The following is a 19,741-nucleotide window of genomic DNA, read 5'->3' as shown; positions in this document are numbered from 1 at the left end:
ATTGACACCAAAATATAGAGATCATAATTCGAAACAAAAAATTTATAGACTTTTCAAATCTGTCCCGTTTTTTTATATGCACTGTATAAGCATACCCTGAAAATATGAGACCGAAATGAATGAAACAAGGAAGTTGTGGCCATTTTATGATTTTCATTTGCATTTCAATAAATATATGAAGTTTTGGAATGTAGACTGATCCAATACAAAGGACTCTGGTGGAGACTTTGGTAGTGAACGTACATGTATATACAGGTTTATTATACAGGCCAGCTAGGCAGGTCAATCAACAGGCTTGGTATCCATGTTGCGGGAGGTGTATGAAGTGCTTAGATATCAATACTGATATCGTAACATCCCCCTTCTTCTGATAAGATTGAGAATTTCAAATTTCAATGATATTGTTTTCAAACAATATTTTTGGTAGTCTGCAAATTTTGTTAATTCGGCTTAGTTATGATATATCAGATAATATAGAAATTGTTTGGTTTGTGAGAATAATATCAATTTGTGATAAACTGTATGTATCTTCAATTCTAACTTCAATCTTGTGCAAAACTGAAAATAATTTGAATAACCGGATTGATCCTGAAATTAATATTTCCTAACAATAAGTTTTGGCTATAGTGTCTTTTTGATAATTTCATAAACACTATCTTGACATACCAAAAATAATGTACAATGATTATATATGCATATAATAAACTTTTAAACTACACTTATGTCTTCAATGTTGTTCTTCTTTCTTCTCTTTCTCTTCTTTGTTTGAGAGTTTAGAGTGTTCATAATGTTCAATCTTCAAACATGAATCTCTCTGGTTTGCGAATAGTGCGTCCAGATCTCGTAGTCTGTGAGTATGTCTGTTGAGATTGATTAGCATTAGAGTTGGACATTGGTGTTCGTTGGACGTTGTCTTCCTCTGGTTGAGTTTCCTTGGAGTGGTCTTCATCGAACCTCACACGCTTCGGACTTGGGTTGGTGGATGGAACTTCCCTCAAGTGAGATCTATTTCTTCTCAAGATTCCTCCGTTCGGCGTTGAAACTTGGTAGGATCGAGGTTCTTCACAGACCTTGGATACCTTGGCTGGTATCCAAGCGTTGTCTCTTGGATGCAGATCCCTCACTGGCTGTCCTACATGCAGTGGTGGCAAATCAGAACTTGCATGTCGATCATGCACTTCCTTCATTTTGTCTTGCCTATTCAAGAGAAACTCGGTGGCAGCAGAATCTCTCGAAAGATAGTGACTTGGCAATGTGGTTCGGATGGGTCTTCCAAACAACATCTCTGCTGGTGATCTCAAGTTATTGTCAACTGGTGTTGCTCTCAGGTGCATCATGGCTAGTTGACTGTCTTGGCTAGTTTGAGAACACTTCGTCAACAGATTCTTGATTGTACGAACCATTCTCTCAGCTAATCCGTTGGATCTTGGATAGTGCGGTGAAGAAGTGATGTGCTTGATATTCCACTTCTTGCACATGTCTTGGAATGGTTTCCCGACAAATTGTGGACCGTTGTCGGACACAATCTCTTCTGGTGGACCGAACAGACTGAAGATTCCCGTCATCTCTCTTGCTATAGCTGCACTGGATGTATCGGTTAGCTTAGCAATGATCGGATACTTGGAATAGTAATCAGTAACGAGTAGATACTCTTGTCTATTGAGCATGAACAAGTCGGTTCCCAGTCTGTTCCATGGTGCTGGTGGTACATCATGGGGATGCAGTGGCTCTTTTTGCTGTCTTGCTTGGTGTTTCTGGCATGTTTCACACTGCTTTATCAACTGATCAATGTCCTTGTTGATGTTTGGCCAGAACACTGTCTCACGAGCAAGTCGCCTCGTGCTTTCGATTCCCATGTGTCCTAGGTGAAGCTGTCTAAGGATGTCATTCCTTAGTGTCTTCGGTATGACTTGACTTCCCTTGAAGATTACTCCGTGTGATACTCCGATTTCTTCTCTGTAAGACCAAAATTGACGAAGGGATGTCGGCAATTCTTGGATGGTCTCAGGCCATCCCTGAGTGACTATTTGCCATAGTGATCTGAGAAAAGGATCATTAGCTGTTTCTCTCTGAAGCTCTGTTCTCTTGTGTTGTCCGAAGTATATCAAGTCAATCTGGTGCGAATCTTCGGCTTCAGAGCAGATGGATTCCACTCTGACATCTAATTTAGGGCATGAAGAAGGCATTTTGAAGTGCAGGTTCGACTCTTAAACAATCTACAGCATGTAGCATGTAGCATGCAGGATAAGGGAGATACGATAGGATTAGGAATGGTATGCGAATGGACTTGAAATTTTCAAAATGGTGCCTAGATGGTCATGCATGAGTGATTTAGGATAACGGAATGTATCAGGGTTGGCTGATTTCAGTCATGTTGATTTAAATTGTGATTTCAATCACTAAAAAAAAAAAGGCATAAGCAATTTTTTGTCTCGCCCACTTATAAAAATAACCAGAATAATTATGATTTGTGAGGGCACACAACAGAATTGTATCGAAACTTCATTGTGAAACATACTAGGATGGAACAACACTTGTCATAAGAGTCTTGCACTTAAACTTTAATCTTGACCTCAAAATGACCTTTGAACTTACCATGTGACCTCTGATTGCGCCAGGATATGCAAGTTTGGGTGAAAAGTGACTTATGGTTGCAGATTTAAGTGTCATAAGAGTCTTGCACGTGAACTTTAATGTTGACCTGAAAATGACCTCTGGTGGCAGAGCTGCCACCATTGGGATGATAGAATCCAGTAGATTTTGCGGAGGTATGATTTTGTGAGAGAGTGGCGGAACGTTGTCCCATGGATGGGAGTTTTTGGTAGCAAAACACATTTAGAAACAACATTTGACAGTAACTGACAGCTGTCTAAACCATCAAAACTTTTGGCAGATAGATTAAATGCACATTAGAGAGATTTCATGAATTGTCATTGACTATATATACTTCAGGCAATACAGTAGATTTATGTTAAAAGAAAATAATTTTTTGAATAATTCATAAAAGAATGCATTCAACATGAAAATACCTTTATTGTACAAAGGGGGAAGGGGCTGCAGTAGTGGTAGATGAGCTTTCCTGGCCCTGTAAAAACTTATATGTGGCCTGTTTATTAAAGTCTCTGAAGGATTCCTGTGAAAATTGCCTTTTGTAGCAAGGCACAGCATTCCCGATCTTCTCTGTGAGAAGAGACTGTAGAGTATCAAGAGTCATTATGCCTCTGAAGTCTGTCTTATTTTTTTCTCACAATACTAAATACCAGCTCGCATGCAGCATTTGAGTGGGGAACTACAAGAAGTGCTTTCATCACTCTACAGAGAAGTGGGAACCTTCTGCATCCATTTCCATCCTTCATGTCTGAAATCACATTCCACTTCTTGTCAATTCTCAGCGATTGTAGTGTGGATGAATCGGGACGGGCGTGCTTCGCACAGCCAGCCAGCGCCTAGCCTCTTGTCGAGGCCCCGGCGGCTGCTTCCCGAGCAAAGCGAGGGATATCCTAATTTGCGAAGCAAATTGAGCCAGGGCCTCTTGACATCTGAGCTGAATTATATATTCATGAGGAACGTCTTCCTAATGAATATACATAAGACATGAATATTACCGGTCAGCTAGTAAACCAATGAAATGTCAAAGCTGTTTCTTCCGGGGTTCGGAATACTAGTAGTCCACTATTCTGCAGGGGATTCATTAATCGTGGGACACAAAAATGGGTATAACCAGCAAAATGCTATAAGTAATGGTACTACTAGTACTAGCTGTAACAGACCCATCACCACCCCAAAACTTCCCGGGAGATCAGCCTGGTCAGACTCGAAGCACCAACTGAACAACTCGATCCTAGCATTCCCTCACTGCACCGCAGAGATCGATAATCGACGCAAAGTGGTATCGCATGAATCCTCTCGATAGATTTACAAACACATCTCGTCCTTTCAGTGCAGATTAAATTTCATCGACTTGCATATCCTTACATCGGCCAATATTCATCATTTTAAAATCACATTTAATGCTCTTTGATATTTCGTCGTCACTCTTTGCCAAGAATCTACGGGTCGCCATTCAAGATGAGCTCATGAATATTCAATATGACGTCATGGCAGCCCGCGCTCTCATTGGATGATTTTCACCGACCAGTTTTTGGTCGGAATATTGGTAAAACAATAAACAAGTGGAACGCCTCTGGCAGTCTCGCCCGCATTACACGATTTGATATACCAGCAGTGCTGACTTTGAAAACAGCTATTTAATAATAACTCATAAAAGAAAACACTCATATGATAATAAAATACTATGTCCATTTACCCAACATGACCTTTGAACATGATCATGTGACCTCAGACATGTGCAAAACAACTCGATTACCCTTATATCTACGTTTCATGAACTACATGCGTAGATCCATAAACTTTCTAAGTTATGATGCTAATTCAATACCCCCAACATGGCCAGAAATCATTGACCCTAAAATTAAATGACCTTTGATTTTGGTCATGTGACCTGAAACACACACAAAATATTCAGGGATACATGGTTACTCTTATGTCCCAAGTTTCTATGAACTAGATCTATACATTTTTTAAAATATGACAATTCCACAAATACCCCCAATATTATCAAGTTCGTTGACACTAAATGTCCTTTGACCTTGGTCATGTGACTTGAAAATCGCACAGGATGTTCAGGGATACATAATTGCTCTTATGTCTAAGTTTTATCAACTAGATCCATAAAATGTCAAAGTTATGATGACGATTCCACAAATACTCCCTACTTGGTCAAAGTTTGTTGACCCTAAGTGACCTTTGACCTTGGTCATGTGACCTAAAACTTAAGCAGGATCTTTAATGATACACTACCACCCTTATGTCTATGTTTCATGAACTAGGGCCATATACTTTCGAAGTTATGATGATATTTCAAAAACTTAACCTTGGTTAAGATTTTGATACTGATTCCCCCAACATGGTCTAAGTTCAATGACCCTAAATGACCTTTGACCTCCGTCATGTGACCTGAAACTCGCACAGGATGTTCAGTAATACTTGATAACCCTTATGTCTAAGTTTCATGAATTCCGTCGGAAAAAGGGCGCCTATAGTCTCACTCTGCTATGCAAGTGAGACAAAAATATTTCTAGAAAGTCAAATTGAAAAGCAAATTGAGCCAGGGCCTCTTGACATCTGAGCTGAATTATATATTCATGAGGAACGTCTTCCTAATGAATATACATAAGACATGAATATTACCGGTCAGCTAGTAAACCAATGAAATGTCAAAGCTGTTTCTTCCGGGGTTCGGAATACTAGTAGTCCACTATTCTGCAGGGGATTCATTAATCGTGGGACACAAAAATGGGTATAACCAGCAAAATGCTATAAGTAATGGTACTACTAGTACTACATGTAGCTGTAACAGACCCATCACCACCCCAAAACTTCCCGGGAGATCAGCCTGGTCAGACTCGAAGCACCAACTGAACAACTTGATCCTAGCATTCCCTCACTGCACCGCAGAGATCGATAATCGACGCAAAGTGGTATCGCATGAATCCTCTCGATAGATTTACAAACACATCTCGTCCTTTCAGTGCAGATTAAATTTCATCGACTTGCATATCCTTACATCGGCCAATATTCATCATTTTAAAATCACATTTAATGCTCTTTGATATTTCGTCGTCACTCTTTGCCAAGAATCTACGGGTCGCCATTCAAGATGAGCTCATGAATATTCAATATGACGTCATAGCAGCCCGCGCTCTCATTGGATGATTTTCACCGACCAGTTTTTGGTCGGAATATTGGTAAAACAATAAACAAGTGGAACGCCTCTGGCAGTCTCGCCCGCATTACACGATTTGATATACCAGCAGTGCTGACTTTGAAAACAGATATTAAATAATAACTCATAAAAGAAAACACTCATATGATAATAAAATACTATGTCCATTTACCCAACATGACCTTTGAACATGATCATGTGACCTCAGACATGTGCAAAACAACTCGATTACCCTTATATCTACGTTTCATGAACTACATGCGTAGATCCATAAACTTTCTAAGTTATGATGCTAATTCAACAAATACCCCCAACATGGCCAGAAATCATTGACCCTAAAATTAAATGACCTTTGATTTTGGTCATGTGACCTGAAACACACACAAAATATTCAGGGATACATGGTTACTCTTATGTCCCAAGTTTCTATGAACTAGATCTATACATTTTTTAAAATATGACAATTCCACAAATACCCCCAATATTATCAAGTTCGTTGACACTAAATGTCCTTTGACCTTGGTCATGTGACTTGAAAATCGCACAGGATGTTCAGGGATACATAATTGCTCTTATGTCTAAGTTTTATCAACTAGATCCATAAAATGTCAAAGTTATGATGACGATTCCACAAATACTCCCTACTTGGTCAAAGTTTGTTGACCCTAAGTGACCTTTGACCTTGGTCATGTGACCTAAAACTTAAGCAGGATCTTAAATGATACACTACCACCCTTATGTCTATGTTTCATGAACTAGGGCCATATACTTTTGAAGTTATGATGATATTTCAAAAACTTAACCTTGGTTAAGATTTCGATACTGATTCCCCCAACATGGTCTAAGTTCAATGACCCTAAATGACCTTTGACCTCCGTCATGTGACCTGAAACTCGCACAGGATGTTCAGTAATACTTGATAACCCTTATGTCCAAGTTTCATGAATTCCGTCGGAAAAGGGGCGCCTATAGTCTCACTCTGCTATGCAAGTGAGACAAAAATATTTCTAGAAAGTCAAAAGGGGCCTAAGCTTTCGATCCTACATGTAGCAGAATCTTTGCCTCCGACGAAGATTCTGCTAGGATCGAAAGCTTAGGCCCCTTTTGACTTTCTAATTTACTCTATTGGCTCTCTTTTATTAGATGAGCAGTTTTCAGCAGCTTCTTTTTGCCAAAAATATTTTTAAAAATCCTATTTAAATTTTCAAAGTATGATTTAAATCAATTTTTTTTAAAGATTTTTTTTTTAAAAGTCGCCAACCCTGCACAACTAGGGATCCTGGGGAACACTCCTACATGTACCAAATTTGGAAGAATTTGGATGAAGAACGGGGTCAGGGCAGGGTCCACAAACTCTAAGTTTAAATGAATGGGATTTTGGCAGAAGAAAAAAAAAGAATATGGAATAGGAGTAAAGAACAAGGATTTGTCGCCATTTGGTTTCAATGCAATAAATACAATATAACAAACTGAATAAGAGCTCAACAACAAAGTAACAATCTTATGTGTTGCTTTACTAAATTGGCCCATAAGTCTACAAATACTTGCCCAAGTGACCAATACCGTTGATTTTGAAGTGGTAAACTGACTGGTTTGACTTGGATCTATTTGAAACGCAATTCTACTAGGCCAAGAGCATTAGGCCAAAATAGGCTTAAGAAAGGAAATTACTGGTAACAAGCTGATTTTTTCAGGATAAGTCCAAGAAAATGTCTGGAATAACATACTAAAAGTCCTCATAAATCCTCTGTGGGGGTTTTCCGTAATCCAAGATGGCGTCCAAAATGGCCACCATTCACATAAATTGGACATAACTCACTCATTATTCACACTAGACATCAAATTTCAGTGCATATTTCATGGTATAAAGAGGTAAAAGATCTAGTGATACAGGTTAGAGTGAAAATAAGCAGACTGGGGTACCTAAAAATCCAAGATGGCGTCCAAAATGGCTGCCAAAGCCTAAAAATCCACTATTCATCTACTACTTCCTTTAATGTCTTTTGTTTCTATTCAATGGTTTGAATGGTCAAGTAATAAATTGGGACAGTTACAAGGACAGTCAGTGGTCAAGTATGTCCGAAAATCCAAGATGGCTTCCAAAAATGGAGTCTAAAAAGGGTGTTTTTACCGTTACGAAAGGACATAGTTCATTTAATATCTATGGTTTAGACACCAAAATCTTATCTCCCATGCAGATATTAAATGACCTATGTCAATTTGTATGTAACAGCAGCCATTTAAGACTCCATTTTTAGAAGCCATCTTCGATTTTTGGACATACTGGACCTCTGATTGCCCTTAATTCTACTTGTGCCTATTTCGCCACTTAAAACCATAGTAAAGACATCAAAATCATATCTCTCAGGTGGATTTTTAATGAAGTATGACAATTTTCAATAACAGCAGTCAATTTAGACTCCATTTTTGGAAGCCATCTTGGATTTTTGGACATACTTGACCACTGAATATCCTTTTAACGTGTCCAATTGTATTATTTGACCTTTCAAACCATGGTTTAGACACCAAAATCGTATATCTCAGGCAGATATGAAATGAACTATGTCCATTCGTAAGTAAAAACAGCCATTTTAGACTCCATTTTTGGAAGCCATCTTGGATTTTGGAATATACTTGACCACTGAATGTCCTTGTAACTTTGACTCAATTTATTACTTGACCATTAAATAGAAACAACATTAAAGTCATTAAAGTAATAGACAGATGAATAGTGGAATTTTAGGCTTTGGCAGCCATTTTGGACGCCATCTTGGATTTTTAGGTACCCTAGTCTACTTATTTTCACTCTAACCTATATCACAAGATCTTTTTACCTCTTTATACCATGAAATATGCACTGAAATTTGATGTCTAGTGTGAATAATGAGTGAGTTATGCCCATTTTCTGTGAATGGCGGCCATTTTGGACGCCATCTTGGATTACGGAAAACCCCCACGGAGGATTTATGAGGACTTTTAGTATATTATTCTGGACACATTCCAGGACCTATCCTGAAAAAAATCAGCTTGTTACCAGAAATTTCCATGTTAAACCTAATGCTCTTGGCCTATACCCCATTTAAATCATAACTCTACGCTTGGAGAATGGTGGAGGTGAGGACCAGCCGATCATGCGAGTGCCGCAAAACTTTGCACGATTTTAGTTTGCATGGTTACCTACAAAGCTGTATTTCTTTTCAAAATAAAAAGATTTATATGAATTTATTATGCTAATTAAGGCACAAAGCATAATTTTTGCTCTAATTCACAAACTAAATCTCCTAGAATATTAAACAATTACAATAAAGAATATTGTAAATTTTCTTTGTAGCATCCCTAACAATTGCATTGGAAAAAATTGGTTTGAAAATCAATACATTTCTTTGTTTTTCAAACTTCATATTTTTTTTGGGGGGGGGGGCCAAATTTATAGAACTTTTTTTGAAGCCATAATTATGCAAAATTTCAGCTGATGAAAAAAAAAATCATTTCTTTTTTGAACAAGTTGAGAAATTCCATTCGTAGTGGCTTTGTACACAAACTTACATTTTGGAGCAACTTTGGGTCTGACATGCCTTACAAAAATGTCGTGTAATTTTGGATCCGCATATCCAGATGCCCAAAATTTTTACTCAAAATCTCAAAAGATGGCACACTAGAGACTCGCATGAATGACTAAAATGCTAGAGCAAAACAATATATAATAAAACCAAAACTAGACAATGGACACCATTTTACTCTGACGAGTGCAGGTTGAAAAGATTTAGTATGTCCATTTTTAAGGCTATTTTATGATAACAAACACTTATTTCTTTACTTGAGACTTTAAAGTATAAAGTCACCAAGTGGGAGAGTGAAAAAAAAATCATGCAGAAAATGTTGAGGGGGTTGATTTGATTTCCCTCTGGCTATTTTAGGGTTGAACAAAACTTACAAATCTAGAATACATGAAGGTCATCAGCCTAAATGTTTGAAAAAATGTTTTCTCTGGAAGAAAATGCATTAATTGTACTTTTTTAGGTAACTGATATCTCTGATCATGGTTTGTGATAACTGCATTACCTTACTACACTTGACAAAGAAAAGATGTGCAAGTCTGCTCAATGTGGAGTGCTCTATTGCCATATTCCATGCTATTAGAGAAAGAAAAAAAAAGTTTATTAGTATAATACATATGTATTTTCAAAATAATGAAATATGTTCTCCGTCAAAGAAAAAAAATAATGAACTAAATAATTGAAGAAATGTCAAAGAGAATTTCACTTCAATTAGATTCATCTTACTTCTAGTTCGGGCGATTACATTGAAACTAGCTTAAGTGAAATTTTCTTCAACTTTTCTCCAATCAATTTGTTCATTATATATACATATACATATATATCTTTCTACATCTGTGTTTAAGGCGAATTTTTTTGTCTTTTTTCATTGTTCGAAATTCGCCTTAACGCCCTCTACCATCGTCTTAACGTCTAAATGTGTATTATGACGGAATATGAAAGTACTTACCATGATTTTCTTATTTACGAGATAACTGGATATACTCATTTGATTTGCTAGTTCATTACGATTAACTTGCACGCCGAATAAAAGTACACAATTTTTCCTGCGCGCGCGCAGCATCTCCCTACGCACGCACTATCCCAAGATCATCACGCAAATAGGCGTCCATTTCCTCTCATGAGCCTGAACGCAAGACATGTTGCCATGCAAGGAGAGGGGTCGTTGGGAGGGTTCAAATGAGTATATCCCGTTATCTCGTAAATAAGAAAATCATGGTAAGTATTTTCATAATTTACTATCAATAACTGGGATATACTCATTTGATTTGCTAGACCAACACGGATTCAACGTGAAGGGAGGCATGTCTAGACTAAAAAAGTGCGTACAAAATAGGGAGATGAAGACACGAAAGGCCGCTGCCTAAAGGACAGAGGAGGCAAATAAGGCCTCATGTGAAGAAAAGTCCTTAAGCACAAGGAATTAGAAGAGTGCCAAAAAGGCGGTCCTAAAGATGTCGTCTACCACGATTCAATAGAAAAGAGCCCACGAAGAAGCGATACTATAGTATCAAGGGCCCTCGGCCTAGTGTCAGAAGGAGAACATCATCACCAACTGACTTGATCGTTTCAACAATCCAGCGTGAAATGATGTCTCGAGAAGCTGCCGCAAACGGCTCGCGCGACAAAACAACCAACTGAGCAGAGTTGGAAATTGTCTGAAGAATGGCAAACAAAGACAAGGGTTAAAAGTCACGCCTAATCTACGCCATCCCGGCAAATTTCTGGGAGTGATGCATAAGTATGCAAAGCTACGTACTGTAAATGGTTACAGATAAACAGATACAGGAGGGATCTCGACTGATAGACAGACGAAAGATACCCTGAATACAGACCCAAGAGGGAGTTAGTCAAGCGTCAAGAACGACCGATAGGCGCCATGACGGACTAAACCATACAAGCTCAACTTTTGAGAAGAGTTTGTAAGATTCGGATTGAAGGTATTAAACATCCGTAACCGGAGGGATGATAATCGCCAATGATCAATAAACGATCCGACTTTGTTGAAAAATTCGACAAGAATCGTGATCGGAAGACTGAAACTTGAACGGTTCAGTAAGTGATCAATCAATCAATCCGAGAAGGCAACAGCGGGGCTAACAAAAGCCACGGTCGGGTCACCGGCTTGATAAAATAAGCCAAGCCGCAACGATGCAAACGTAAGGAATGCCAGATATCTCAAAAGTCCCCGCGTGGGGGAAGGCGCCCAGAATTCGATATCTGTCTCAAAAGCGTGAGGGCAGAACATCTGAATTCCGATAGAGAGCTGTGGCAGGACGTTTCCAGCAGTCCCATAAGGACATGGAACGGCAGAGAGTAAGGTTGAAGTGAACCACTCGTAAGGCAGTCAATGTGTCGAGAAAAACGACTGAGTGCCATCCTGTTAATAAAGAAACTGCCACGGACCTGCTGTATATGTGGAATAGAACAGTCTGGTCAAACAGCTCAACTGGGCGTGTCGGAGAAAAAACGCGGCTCGCATCACGACATAACAAGTGTGATAGACCGAGCGGTCGAGAGAGGACCCCGGATCCCATCTCTCCCTTACTAAGAAAACACCCGCCCGAGGGTGCAGCGCCCGCGGCGGGAGAGGTGGGAGGTGGCTTGACTGAAGCCACCATCGGCGAGAGGGCCCGTAAGGCTAGGCTGCCATGGATGTCCGCTGAGCGGAGCAATCCCTTGCCGCAGCAAGCGTACGCCAGAGGTGAGCTGGCGAAAAAATGATCTGTCATGATCTTACGTGTAAACGACAATCAAGAGATGTTGGTCAAGATGATGCTCTGAACCAACAGTCATCGCAGACATGATACCTCAACAGTTACGTTCCCGACGGAATCGAGTGAAGTAACAACGGCCCTGTCCTATCAAGGTTAGGGACGGAAACTGGCTAAGAGTGTCTAAGTCCTCGCTTGAAGAAACAAGCAAAGGAGTAAGGCGACTTGAGGAAAATAATCACCAATATTTCCCTCAGTCTGCGATGAGAACCAGTTGTTTACGAAAACAGCCACAAGCCCTGGTTTCTCTGGTGATCGCAAGGGCAAGCACCGCCGGCGCCGGTTGCGAAAGCATGGAACAGTCCGATATCGGTAAGACAAGGAGTTCCGAAAGCTGCGGGGGGCGGCAAACAGACGCCCTAAGCAGCGGGGGATGAAAATCTAAGCTTCTAAAAAGAAGAGCTCCAGTGAAGTAAATCACTTTCATGGAGGAACTCATCCACAGTCGGCCCGAGAGAAAACGGGTCGCGGTGATCGTGGTTAGACAGACATAAGCATACATACACACACGCATACATATACATAAATATATACCCAAATATATATATATACATATGCATGCACATAGCATCCATCCACGATCACATCATCCCCGGTCACGCAGTGACCATGGCCACATACATAGCGTGGAAGGAGGATGAAAGCAGCCTGCGAGGCGACTCAAGTGTGCCGAGTGAAAAAGCTTCTAAATAAGAAGACAACTCGACACACGGGCACGGTAAATGCATCGACCGTAGCCCACTCCACACGAGGAAGCGGCGGAGAAGCCCGCAAGCTTGACCCACATAGAGGGCAGTCTATCAGATAGACTGTTTGAGCTCGACCGATGGCCTGGCGGCGGACAGTTTGGTTTGAACTCGCCGACCCGGCACGGTGGGTGCGCCCAGGAAGTAGGCATAGAAATGACGACAGAAAAAGCCTGGGGCTTGAAACAAGCCTGAACGCACGTACACAGCCGACAATCTAATGAGATATACAGCTGTTTTTTTCCTCCGAGATTATGCTTACCCGACCGGGAAAGACTCGGGGAACAAGCTGTGAATGTCAACAGGAGGGGTATCTGGCATATAAATAGCCGATTCCCTCCGGGCATTCGGTGCGGGTGCTGCCGGCGGGGTCCGGGGGGGACGACCGATGATGGCAGCTTGGGCAGGGCTCGCACGAGCCGCCCGAATACGAGACAAACAGGTTAAAAATAACCATAATGCACCGTGTGGTGAAGGCATAGCGATTATTAAGCATAGGAGAACTATTAATCGCAGTGACATTCAGATCCGATATTTATGCTCATAAGCTCGGCAGAGCTACGAGATAGTGAGACATACCGCTGAGCGGTGATGGTGCCAATATCGGAGTCGCCCTCTCTACAGCGGCAATCGCTGGAGGACGGGTGTCTGTACTAGCCCTGACTCTAACCTTACAAGGAAGAGTAGGAGTTAAAAGTAAAGACAGGGCACCCTTACTTTCGTATAGAAAGTGAGGTTCAGGCCAAAAGCTGACGGTCCCGTCGCCTGGACGGACGGTCCGCGGGCGTGATAGGTTACCCTCTCAAAAACAGCCAAACATTCTCATGAGAGAAGGAAGGCATACGGTATGTAAGAAATTCTTACCTCCAATCTACAGGCCCGCCTAGGGGGTAGAATGGAGAGTTACCGCTGAAAGAGCCGTCGCCGTAAGCGATGCCCAGTCAAACTGTGAAGCTTGACGTAGAGGGCGAATTCGGGAGTACCTGCATATTAATGGGGGATACCCATGCAGGTGAACTTGCCGACGGCTCCCCGGAGTGCGGGCTGGCGGGAGAAAACTCAATTCGATTGAGCAACAGCACCTGTGCATATCGTGAAATCACCCGTGCGGGTGAAAGGGCCGGCAATTTCAAAGAAAAAGGGGGCTGGCGGCTGGTGCGAGGCTGCTGATAAGCCCGGCCGTCGCATAGCGGCGGTCTATAATGACGGAGAACACGAGGGTAAGAACCCGTAATGCTCGGGGACGTGTTGATGCAACCTGTAAGGATGCAACGTCCAGCCGTCGGTCACCGAGAGCTTGCCGACATGTTGGCTTGAAAGCCGTATGTCGGAAGCACCTGCATAGAAACGGGTTCACCGTGTAGGTGAGCAGCGTTTCAATAAAAGCCCGGCGTGAGAGGGCAGGTGACTGCTTGAACCGCTTGAAACTTTTTTTTTTTTTTCTCACTTCAGCTTCTTAACTTTGTTTCATAACTCATGTTTAAGAAGTCGGTCCTGTTTTTTCCGGAGTTATTAATTTCATTATTAATATTTTGTGAAAAGGATCTTGCTTGTCACCTTTCTTGCCCACCCACCCCTCCGCCCCCTCTCTGTTTTTTACCCTTTTTTGTTCTTTCAGGCTAAGAACTTACCAGGTAGATGAGCTCTTTCGACTCATCTCTTGATGACTCCAAACCTGCCGCTGGGAGAGAACCCTATAAAGGGTGGAACCGTGGTTTGCGTACACGTGCCCTGGAAAAAGGAGGGTGGAAACGTGGAGTTGCCATTACGAAAATACCCCATTTGAGGCATCACCGCAGTTTGGATCGCAAACTGCGGTTTTAGACCCCATTTTTCATTTGATCATTTCCAAGCCCCGATAAACCCATCTTGGCCAGGTAATCCCCGTTGTCTCAATTTCACCCCCACAGGCCAGTAAAGCCAAGGACGAAATGATAAACAACAGCTGTGCTATTACGTAAGACTTCTCTGCCTGTAGAAATAAGGAAAGTAAGCGAATAAAAATGACGGCATGCTTTGCAGGGACAGCGCTGCGCATGCATCCCATCGTGTGTGGCCCCCTGCTGTGACTGTATATGCCGGGCTGTTGTGTTATCTTCGGACCGAGGTCAAGAAACAGGTGTTTTGATACTTAAATTGCTTGCTTGGGGGCAGTTAGGTTAGGGTTTGTCGTACTTGGAGAAGAGAATTGAAACAGGGGTATAGTGTTCTCAAATGGAGGTTTTCGTCATGTATAACAAAATTAGTGCTTTACTAGTCACTGGTCGCAAATGCTTTGTGGAGCTAATCTATTTATGTCATTGTCTTGATAATATTTTTGTAGAAAATGTTCAGGGGTGTGAAGCTAGCGGCCATAAGATAGTCGGGACACGTTTTTTGTGAATTGTAACATTTTTTTGAGAATGACCCTTCTACCCGACTGCAGTTAATGAGAGGTCCACTGCACTGCGCCGCTCCATTTGCACTCCACATAATTGCAAATGTAATGTTCATCAATAACACCACAGTGGGGCTAGTTAGCCAGTCACATGCTAAAGATAAGAAATGTTGAGAATGCAATATTGCATGAGAAATGAGCTGGACCTGTAATCATGAGTCCGCATCTGTATACTCTGTTTCATATACCTTTCATCTTCTTGTCCACTTTGTAGTCATTATTAATGAGTGGATAAAGGTAAAGCCAAATTCAAACTGTTCAATTACAAAGTATCAGCTACTAAAAGTATACAGGATACATATAGGAAGTAATTCTTTCCACTGCAAGATATCCAAGTATATGTATTCTTACACAATATTCTTCACTCTCAATGGCTAGGTTACCCCCTTTATTGGGTCTTTATTTTATGGATATTTCATATGGGGTATAAAAATACTTATATTACAAAATATTTTGACCCAGCCTTCTTGCCTGCATCACACAGTTAATATTGCAGTTCACTTTGTAACATACACCAATATCATACATTTGAAAATACTCTTCAATATAAGCCAAGACAGCAAAGGGCCAAGGTATAGGATGTCCTGCTGACTGGCAAGAACGGTTCTGATAGCCCTCAAACAAGAGTTTGTTTTTGAACGCCTACACAACAACAGTGACTGTGAAGCAGCTTTTATCAAACTTCCTCTTAATGAACGGAAAGCTTTGGTTATTGGGGCAGTCTGTTTTGCACTCTAAACCTTAATCTATCATCAAACATAAATAAGTAGAAAAAAAATATTGGGAAGTAATTTTTTGGGGTAGGTGTTAACATTTCCATTTTGAAATTTCCGTTCGTGATGAGAAAATAGATGAAAAGTTTTTTTATTCTTTATCAGAATAGAAATAACAAATAAAAAGGGGAAGAGGTATCTCACTAAACACAAAAATAATCACGGACGGACATTAATTTTATCAGGGAAGGGCAAATTAATTCACTCAAATTCAATTCACTCTAGTTTTAATGTTTCCAAAGTTACTCCATTTGGTTTGGATGTTATTGCACTCTGAACATTAATCAATCATCAAACATAGCGTCATGGCCCAGTGGATTAGTCTCCAGACTTTGAAACAGAGGGTCATGGGTTCAAATCCCAGCCATGGCATAGTTTCCTTCAGCAAGGAATTCATCCAAAGTGTGCTGCACTCGACCCAGGTGAGGTAAATGGGTACTGGCAGGAAGTAATTCCTCAACAAGCTGTGTGCAACCGAATAGGTAGCCTAGCTACGCCGGGGTAATAATAATACCAGGGCCCGCTGGGAGAACAGTTTTCGGAACTGAAGTGGCTACCCTGGGTATATATACCGTTATTATTATTATTATAAAATAAATTAAGAGATAACAAGAGTGTCGCTAAGGCGAGCACACAATACGCCCGCCTGTAACGCGGAAAATGGAGTTATTGGTCAAGCATGAAAAGTGAAAGGTGGCGATTTCACCTTTGACCTTCTGACCTCAAAATCAATAGAGTTGCTGAGATCTATGCTAGTATCATACACACCAAATTATATGATCCTAGGCAAAGATACTACAAGGGGAAGATCGGACACTTCGACGATTTTTGAAATGCTCCCAAACGCTCGATAAATGCTTATGGGAAGGACGCCCACTAGCTTTGAGTAAGTAAACCATCGCACATCGGCACAGAGCTATGTATAAAACATATGGGGAAAATGAGAGAGGGGAGTTTGGAGAGGGCTCAAGGGTGATGCATGGGAATAATTCCACCTTTTACTACCCAGAAACCTCCGAAATGAATTCATCTTTGATTTTTTTTTTTAATTGAATGACATTTTTTTTTTAATGTACAAATCTGATATCAATTCCTTCAACCCTTCACCATTTCTCTCATATGTTTTGTACACAACCAGGTAAAAAAAAGTTGTTACTTACTCAACGCTGTGGGGCGCTCTTCCTGAGCATTTCATTGCACGCTCTATGTACTGTCCGATCTTCCTCTTGTAGTATCTTTGGCCAAGGTTCAGTCAAACTGAAGTTATCGCGTTTACAAGGAAAAGTTAAGGGACGGACAGACATACAGACACCGAGCATGATACTATAATACGTCACGTCTAAGACGGGCATATAAAAAATGTGGAAGTAAATTTTTTTTTTTGATGTTAACATTTCCATTTTGAAATTTCCGTCTGTGATGAAATTAATGTCCCTCCGTGATCATTTTTTATCTCGAAAAATGTCGAGTGGGAGGGGGGGTGTGAGGCTGGGGGGCTAATCCCCGGTGTTAGGGATCATCATCCTTCATCGTTTGGAAAAGACTATGTGCTTACAGACAAAGAATTAAGGTGCTGTTCCATAGATGAGATTACATGTAATTGGATCCATAATAATATAATACTAGAAAGGGACATGACGATTGAGACAGCTACATGTACGGAAAAAATAAATGTCCTTAATTCTCCCAAACTCTTTGGCCGCAACAGGCATAATTACTCTTGTGCCACATACATTTTTGGGTGCAACCTTCAAAGGGTAGACTATAACTCATAACCATTGTGAATAAACAAACTGTATGCTGTTTGTAAACACTGTACAGTGTGATGTTCACATAAGTACAATACCTTTAATGCACTCAGTGTGTATTGTGGAAGAAATGTGATTTGGTTGAAGATGGCAGTCCATTGTATATTACTCTAGTTGAACAAAGAGGGCAAAGGGTGAATATCTTGTTCTTACCAACTTTCATAAACCAAGCTGCTTCATTCTTAAGTACATCTGTCTCACTGGGTGACTTTGGTTCTTTAACAGCAATGCTATTCAGCTCAACTAAAACTGAGGACATTAGAAACACATAAAAAAAGATACAAGAGCAAATCGTTGGCTTTGGTACTGGCAATATGCAATCAACCATTGATTGTTCATTGTGGTCCATGTAATCAACCAATGATTGTTCATTAATAGTGGTCTATGCAATCAGCTGATGTCGTGTACAGGATAAGGTTTTTAGTAATTTCTAATTTGCTTTGATACTGTTTTGTTTTATCTTGTAAATAGATTTTTATTTAGATTTGAATTCACCGACTGAGGGCGCATTGTTTTTTTTGTACAGTCATGGAAAGCGTGTCGCTTGTCAGTTTAGTTGTTAATTTCTCTAATTTCGTGATACGAGCCCAATGACGTAAGTTCCATTTTGTTTATTTTGAAGCTTATTAGTTATATTCTCAGATAAGCCGAGTGGCATGCTGAAATATGGTTTAAGTTATTACGAATTAATATGGCAAAGTTATGTAGGCTCAGTGAATTTGTTCTAATGAAAACGCCGTATACGTGTACATGCATGCATTATGTAATAAAAAGCGTACGCGGCGGTATACGTACATGTAGTTGTGTATGTAACTTGAATTTGGCGCCTTCGGGCACGTGAGGTCTGCATTGTCATAACCTATGTAAACATAAATAAGTAAACAGATATGCATTTAAAATAGTAGTTGATTTCTTTTATTATGAAAACTGTTTTGCAGAAAGGATGAATTTAGGGTAAATGAATCAATACATGACGTTTACAATATGCTTATACTTGATATGTGACCTTGAAACTTGTCAATGTCATTATTGGTTGTTGTTTGGAAATCTGTAGCCATTACTGTCTTATAGTTATATGCGTCATGATATGTAGTTATTTCAGCTTACACAAGTGTTGTTTATTCTGTATTAAATTGCAGATTGAACCAGTCAGTCTCATCAACACTATAGTCTAGACTCGGTCTGATTCTTGGGTTTGTTTCGACGTATCACACGCCACAGCCATTGATTGTTTATTGTGGTCTACGCAATCAAGGATTGTTCATTTTATGCTATTTATAATCACAAAGTGTCCCCAACAAAGTTCATAGAAGAAACAATAAAAAACAAAGGTTTGAATAAACAGAAATACATACTAAATAAACAATAAACTACATAGCATATTAATTATGTTTTGGCACTTTTTTGTAGATATTTGTTAGAAATGTAAGAATTGATATTTTCACAATAAATCAGCATTCTACTAGCTATACAAAGTGAGTTAAAGGCAAATACATTCACATAAAAAAAAATTTGGACAAATTTCATATGCCTATATTAAATCAATAAATAAAAAACATATAAATAAATTTCCAAAAGTTTTTCTAAATAAGTCTTGTAGTTTACATCCGGCTCTAAGCGCATGCAAATTTTTGCGGGGATTGCACAATGACCGGCCAAGATCTGAAGGTGGGGTGGTATCAAATTGACCCCCAGTATATCTTGGTTTGAAATAGCCCAGTTAAATTAGGGTTAAAACATCACAGAGGTAAAAAGATCAAAAGATTGCATTTATGGTTGCAAAGTTCCTGATAATTTTCGTGGTGGAAACTTTCCATGGGAAGAAAGGGAATTCAGTGGGAATTTTCTGATATTTATGTTC

The 19,741-nt window shown here is 40.2% G+C and overlaps 1 protein-coding gene and 1 long non-coding RNA gene across 2 annotated transcripts; both read right to left on the bottom strand.

The window, feature by feature from the left end:
• Nucleotides 1–791: 791 nt before the first annotated feature.
• On the bottom strand, nucleotides 792–2,186 carry LOC129258604 (uncharacterized protein K02A2.6-like). The gene has a single exon (XM_054896845.2). The coding sequence runs from the start codon at nucleotides 2,184–2,186 to the stop codon at nucleotides 792–794; it is 1,395 nt and encodes a 464-aa protein (XP_054752820.2).
• A 7,661-nt stretch (nucleotides 2,187–9,847) lies between these two features.
• Nucleotides 9,848–18,739, bottom strand: LOC135154002 (uncharacterized). The gene is made up of 3 exons (XR_010293462.1): nucleotides 18,676–18,739; nucleotides 18,034–18,129; nucleotides 9,848–9,918 (listed from the first exon to the last, which is right to left on the bottom strand). It is a non-coding gene; the product is annotated as an uncharacterized LOC135154002 (long non-coding RNA).
• Nucleotides 18,740–19,741: the final 1,002 nt, after the last annotated feature.

The sequence above is a fragment of the Lytechinus pictus genome, chromosome 4 (assembly GCF_037042905.1).
Source record: "Lytechinus pictus isolate F3 Inbred chromosome 4, Lp3.0, whole genome shotgun sequence".
NCBI classification, from domain to species: domain Eukaryota; kingdom Metazoa; phylum Echinodermata; class Echinoidea; order Temnopleuroida; family Toxopneustidae; genus Lytechinus; species Lytechinus pictus.
This window is presented reverse-complemented; position numbering and strand designations above follow the sequence as displayed.